Here is a 6,658-nt window from a genome sequence, read left to right as displayed (position 1 = left end):
AAGCCTACCGTTGGCATATTATTTCTAGTGAAATAATCATGGTAGGGGTATAGATTGAAGGAGTCTCAAAATAAAATAAAGAACCATCTCATGCATTTAAGAGATCATTGAAGTGACTAATAAGGGCATTTCCAACTGCATGCAGTGAACATCTGTGGATTATCTCATCTATCATGCCACCCATTGAAAATTATAGAATTAAAAGAAAGAACTCCTATAATATTATAAAATTCCATTTCAAAGTGGGATGTACATCAAATTAGTTTCAACACCAGCTACAAGTGTAACATCTACAACCCCCATAAAAACTTGTCGAGTATATTTATATCCAACCGACCATTCTTCTAGTACAAATTTGTTGTCCTAAATAAAAGCTTCCTCAAGAAAAAGGCATTACTACAAGCCAACTGTCTCAAGGAAAAATATAAAAAGAAAAGGGGAAGAAAAAATCGAAGAAAAATGAAGATAACTAGATAATATTCACCCCTACATCCAAGACCACCCATCCACAGGAATAGACTCCTCAATTGCCTCAAGCCTACAATCATAGGGGAAATATCATGAAAAAAATGGGGGAAGAAAATAATGGAAACATATATCACTTAAAAGTTCATTATAAATCTCTATCTTGGAAATGGCCCTGGTAGTCGGTTCAATCGAAGTGAACTTGAGCATCAAAAAGTAGCAGACAGAATAATAGTTAATGATGGAAAACTTCAATAATTAGATGGTCAAATTGAAGTCTTGTATTCTAGACCTAAAACTTTCTTTATAGAAGGGAAAGAATTTTTTAATTCATACCTTGTTAGCATTATTGTTGAAGAGCCAATCCAATCCCCCCGTAAAGCCCTTCACTAGAGGTTGCACAGGTGCTCTGGAATCTGGATGTACCTGGAAATACCATATAAGCAAAATTAAAAACCATCTACCAGCAGGACTTTCAAGACAAGATTGAGACTATAAAATAAACTATTAGATGGCAATATAGCCAGAAAATTTACTAGTGATGCTACAGGAGAGAGTGGAGGCCAAGCTTATCAATTATCTTTGCAGTATTCATTGCATTAGGGAGATCTTGTTTCTTACCAAATACAAGTAGCACAGCATCATGGAGCTCATCCTAAAATAAAAAATCCTTAACATTAGTCTTCTTGCCCCCATTTTATTTTAAATTTTCAATTTGTAACTGAAAAATGGAACTATTAATAAATGTTTTTGTTGTCTCTCCCACTAAGAAGACATGAAAAAAAATGGCAGCGATGCCAAAAAAAATAGCTTTAGAAATAATGGACTGCAAGTAAATAATGTGATAAAAAGCCTTCTCTAGTTACATGCTCTTGTTAACAAGTAATAACACAAACAAATTGCCATCTAGTACCCACTTATGCAGCCAACACAACATCATGGACTAGTCAAAGAATTCAGGGGCCAAATCCTCTCGGCCACCTTTTAGCTAACAACAATCTCTACACAAACCCCAATATGCATAACTAGAATCCACGTCATATGGAATCTGCCACTTGTTTTCGGCCAGATTAAAATAACCAGCATTATTATTATTATTGACGAGTGGAATTCGTATCCCTTTAATTACTTTGTGGTAAAAAAAATTCAATATGACTCAACAGAATACTATCCAATAACATGCTTAAGTGATGCTGCAAAAATGACATTTACTTTTGCTTCAATTTAGTTCCTTCATCCAATATTAATATTCATCAATAGCATACCATGCAACATAACATGTTTCATAGGGTGCTACCATGCTAAAAAGAAAATTAAGATGGACCCCAGCCATAAAATTGGTACCATAACCTATTTTGAGAGACCAGGAAGTTATAGCAAACCTCTCCCGGACAAGCCTTTCCAACCAGTTATATTTCCTTCCAAAATGACAACAATATTTAATTCTTAATTGGAGTGACTGACAGATTAACCAATGCTCCTAGCCTCTTGACTGGCCTGAACATCAGTTCTTGTCTGATGACTGTGAATGTTATACATAGAGATGGGTTTTACTAAATAGTAAGATACTTCATTCAACATCCTATGCAACTCATTCCTGACCTCAACAACTTGATCTCTATCATTGTTATCCACCACAAACATAAGACCTTGAGTGTTTTGGAAATATTGCCTCCACAATGGAGGAATCTATATAAGAATCAAATTGTTTTTTAAGGCATTAGATGAATTAAAATTTTAGTAATAACTTTGTCAATAAGATATGGCATGACAGAGAGAAAGAGAGAGTTAAAATCTTATACAGAAATAATGGCTATATATGAGTATATATTTTGAAATATGAAAAGAATAGCAGAATATGGTTCATAAACAAATGTTAATACATTATCCTGACCACCAAAATCCTACAAAGTGAAGCTGATGTTCTATAAACATTAGGAACTTTTAAAGAATAAGGGATAGTGTCAACTGTCATCAGCCTCAAACAAAAAGGAGTAAACTCTTTTTGCTCAAGTCCAAATTCCAGGCACTATTTGAACTGTCAAAGGTTCCATGTAGGGATTTGTTGGTTCATTGATGCTACTTATTAATAATTTCACACAACAAGAGCACAAGACTTGGAAGATAGGTTGTGACAATGGTGAACTGCCACCCATTATTAAAGATGTGGATCCTTCACTTTTCAATCATGAGTCTTAAGGAGACACTGCACAAATCCATCAAAGGAGTAAGCCGGAAAGGGCCTTTGATCACACCCCCCCCAATCCCTTTGATCACACCCCCCCCCCCCCCCCCAATCCCCATTTATGCACTTATGTTGTCTTACTTGACATCAAGAGCTATCCTGATCATAGTGTATCCTAATCATACTTCTGTATGGGATGGCCTAAGGGAGGAAGTGGCGTTGGGGTAACAACCATTCGTGCTAGCTTAGTTCCTTTTGGGAGTATGCTGTGGTTTTCATGGTCTATTTCTATGACTGTCCAAAGTGGTTTTCGAAGAAGAAAGTTGACATCAAAATTCTTATAATTTTTTTATCTATAGGCTGGATTTTTAGATATAAAACTGCATTTAGTGGGAAAAAATGCAAAATAAGCAAAATCTAATACGGGGGGGCTTATGAAGATCCATCATCTTGAAGGTCTTCATATCAGTGAATGAACAATATGAATGGGATGAATGAGAGCAATTTTCTTACGCAAACACATGGAGCAACGAAAAATTGTTTCCAGTATTTGTTGCCATGTAAAACCAAACAGTGCATAATTTCCGCCCTGCTTTTTATAACTCTATTATTCAGAATACTCCTCTAAAATGTGTATCTGTACCCTATGTTTACCCAAGGGCACAAAAATAAGCCTTGCCACCAATCATTTAGGGTAAGAATTAGAAGGAAAATTATTGGATATTCTTTATATTTTTTCCCCTGTTATTTCCAAGAAACAAACAGAGAAAGTCCAAAAGGGAAATGCCAGCATTTTTTCTCCTGACTAACCAGGTAACTATTTTTTCTTTAATGTAATAGTGTCATCAAGAGCCCTTTTCATAAGCTCAATTGCTCTCTCCCTTGTTGGAGCCCATACAATAAACTAAAACAAGATACAAAGTGACCATGTTAAATATAATAATCATTTAAAGTTAAAATTATGATAAGCTAAATAAGCTAAAGGAACCAAACAACAACTATACAATGCTCACTTTGACGAGGAAAACAATATTACCATATACTAGTTTACTACTACTACATTTAATCACATTCTCCATGCATGTCAAACTATAAGGAAGATGGGTAATATAGCTTAACAAAACTAAGGTTTTAAAAGTGTGAAGATCTAAGTTTTATAAGCAGGTGACATAGCAAAGAAAGAAATAACAGTGGTAAAAAATAGAGAAGGAAATAGCTTCAACTGAGATAGATTTAAAGGAAAAAATAGCAAAAGCAAGAAAAATGTCAGAACTTAGCCAGCCCTAAACCCTGATTAGGAACCCCAACACTAATTCAGATGTCATCTCTGCTGCAAATGAAAATGAACCATCAAAACCATAAGAGTAACTTAAAGGCAAAAAAGATACAGTGTTATTGACTAAAAAGAATCCACCATTGTCAGTCTCGTCATCATTTGTCCATGGATTGTTTACTTCTACCCAGCCTTTGAAAGCTTTGGCATCTAGTGTATGGTTGACAACAGCCTGCGGCTTTCCCTCTTGATTAATGAGATCTTTTGATGAAAAGTCATGATTAAAGGGCTTCTGAAATGATTCAGGGAACTCACTTTCAAGGCATTCACAAACACAGGAATCTCGCAAGTCATCTAGCCAGAAAGGGCAGTCACACCACAACTTAGCCTACCATAGAAATGGATCAACCAGGCTTCAGAAAATGGGATATAAGTCAGTCAATTATAAGTGAAAACACAAGATCAATTGAAGTAGAACAAAATAACTATCATAAAAATAGAAATATTGTACATCTAGATTAGTTTTGACATGTAATAATTTACCTCAAACCAGAAATATTGTCCACAAACACACACGCAATAACTCATCTTCAAAATAGAATTGAATACATGGAAGAGCAAGAACCGGTTATTAATTCATCACACAAAATTTCAATCCTTTCAACAATTAAAAAAATGATTCTGATATTAGGTTCAACTCTCAAGTTGGATTTAATCTTTTCGAGAAAATTTAATAAAACAAAACTAGCTCTTAGATTGAGAAAAATCTAAAACTCAAATAACAAAATGCATAAAATTTCAAATCAAATTAGTCATATAATTGGTCACTACTGAGAAAATGTAGGAAATGAAATAGGAGCCCTCCACTCATCCAAGACTAACCACCTCGCTCTCACTTTTCTTTTCTTTTCTTTTGCTCAATTCTCTCAGAAACCAAACAGACGATTAAAGAAAATACCCTCGCACAATGGCAAGTTACAATTGTTGCTGCGACCGAAGAGCGAGATCACTGGATTCATCGCCATAACAAGCAGGATAACGAGGAAAGCACCGACGACCTAACCCTATCGGCGTCTATGACTTCTCTCGACAATCTCTAATTTCACCACCGCCATGTGTGTAAAAGCCCTAGGTTCTCAGGAAAACACCTACGTTTCGTTGGAGAGAAACCATGGATCTAAACCTTCCAAACGAAAGACAAATAACCGTTAGAAAATTATTGATTGGGAAAAAAAAAAGAAGTACAAATGATTTAATTGAAAACCATGGATTTAGGATTTAATGCTGGATTGAATCCTAAAAATAATTATTGATTTTTCTAAAATGTTATGGCACATAAAAAACTATTTACCACCTGACGTGATTGAGCCCTTTTCTTTAATTATTTTGTGTGAAATTAATATTGAATTAACTTAAATTAAACTTAACTTGTAATATGGTGTAATTCAATATGTCAAAATCTTCTGAAAAATTATTTGTCATGAAATATGATATGGTTAAATATAATATTTTCTCATTTATACAAACTTCATCGCTAAAAAATTCATATTTGTCATAAAAATAAAATTTATTGCAAAAATCTTCTTTTTTCCATGAAAATTTATTTGTGCCTAAAATTATGATAGCAAAACGTGAAATTTGTTATAGTGATTAAGGCCTTCATTAGGTAATTTGACTTTTGGGCCAAAATGACCCACTTTTTAAACTTAAAGTTGACAACGGACTGATTTTGAAACTATTGTTCAAAATAGCCCTTTGAAGCAATATCAACCCATAAAATCAATATTTTATACCCTTTTTACTTTACCTTTTCTCCAGCCATCCCCGAGCTCTGTTCTCTCCCATTCTGCTATCTCTCTGTGCAATTTTTTTTTGTAAACCCTAGCCCCACCAGTGGGCTACTAAAAAAGACGGTGGAGCTACAAAAAAGTTTAAGGTGAGTCCTAATATTCTTTTTGGCTTATATAAAGTTTTTGGCACTTTCCAATTTTTTTTCCCATCTCAAAATCTCGGTTTTTAGAATTTTTTTTGTTGGGCTGTGTTGATTGTGGCTGTGTTGATTGTGTTTTGTTACTATGTTTGGTTGGTGAGAATTGGCTACAAGGAGAGTAAATTATTGTTACAAAAAACTGAGGCCCTCCCATTGCAGTTGTTGGGCTTAATTAAAATGAGTTTTTAACAAAACAAGAATAGGAAATGAGATGGTTGTTGTTTAAAAAAATGGAGGTTTTGGGTTTTTTTTTTTTTTTTTTGTATTTAAGTCCATGTATACACAAACATATGTATATTAAAATCTGTCATTATTTTTTACTTAAATAAATATAATTTTTTTTATGTAATAACCTTTTGCTATTATTTATGTGAAGGCAATTATGACTGATTCCACAGTAGAAGTGCTATGTTATTGGAATGGAACAATTTTGAGAAGAGAAATGGATTTGAGATATATTGGAAATAATGTAGAGATTGTGGAATGGGAGAGAGCTTAAGAGTTGAGAGAATAGAAAAAAAATTGAGGGTATTTAATATTTATAGGGATTTAAATATTAGGATTTAATTTTTTATTTTTTTTAAATTTCAAGACCGTTCAACAGTCATAATATTGAATTATGAGTGGTAGGCATGTTCAACGGTCATGTGACCGTTGAACAACCAGCTCACTTTTATTTTTTTTTCAAAAATCATACAACATTTCTAATATATATATAACTAATGCAAAATACTTACACAAAAGA

The 6,658-nt window shown here is 33.7% G+C and overlaps 1 protein-coding gene across 25 annotated transcripts; it reads right to left on the bottom strand.

Moving 5' to 3' along the window:
• Positions 1-302: 302 nt before the first annotated feature.
• On the bottom strand, positions 303-5,238 carry LOC100855323 (endoplasmic reticulum oxidoreductin-1). Of its 25 annotated transcripts, none has more exons than XR_002030191.2 (6): positions 4,882-5,237; positions 4,239-4,311; positions 4,065-4,155; positions 1,002-1,120; positions 802-891; positions 303-538 (listed from the first exon to the last, which is right to left on the bottom strand). XR_002030191.2 is itself a non-coding variant. In XM_059740046.1 (5 exons), exons 1-4 carry the CDS (start codon positions 4,275-4,277, stop codon positions 812-814), a joined length of 270 nt encoding a protein of 89 aa, XP_059596029.1. In that variant the 5' UTR covers positions 4,278-5,230; the 3' UTR covers positions 303-538; positions 802-811. The 25 variants fall into 25 exon arrangements, 2 of the variants coding, with proteins under 2 accessions (XP_059596029.1, XP_059596031.1); XR_009466723.1 differs by having other exon boundaries at positions 1,087-1,120; positions 4,239-4,336; positions 4,882-5,229; XR_009466713.1 differs by having other exon boundaries at positions 4,239-4,336; positions 4,882-5,228.
• Between the last annotated feature and the right edge of the window lie 1,420 nt (positions 5,239-6,658).

This window comes from Vitis vinifera, chromosome 1 (assembly GCF_030704535.1).
Source record: "Vitis vinifera cultivar Pinot Noir 40024 chromosome 1, ASM3070453v1".
Classification (NCBI taxonomy): Eukaryota; Viridiplantae; Streptophyta; class Magnoliopsida; order Vitales; family Vitaceae; genus Vitis; species Vitis vinifera.
Note: the sequence above shows the minus strand (reverse complement) of the source record. Positions and strands in the feature narration are given on the sequence as shown.

What these genes read in the sequence shown, in the direction of transcription:
- LOC100855323 (XM_059740046.1), bottom strand. Translation starts at nt 4,277, where the DNA reads ATGACTTGCGAGATTCCTGTGTTTGTGAATGCCTTGAAA. An exon ending in TGTTTGTGAATGCCTTGAAA is followed by an intron (nt 4,156 to 4,238) that starts GTGAGTTCCCTG and finishes GGAAAGCCGCAG; the next exon opens with GCTGTTGTCAACCATACACT. An exon ending in TCTTTTTAGTCAATAACACT is followed by an intron (nt 1,121 to 4,038) that starts GTATCTTTTTTG and finishes TTTTTATTTTAG; the next exon opens with GATGAGCTCCATGATGCTGT.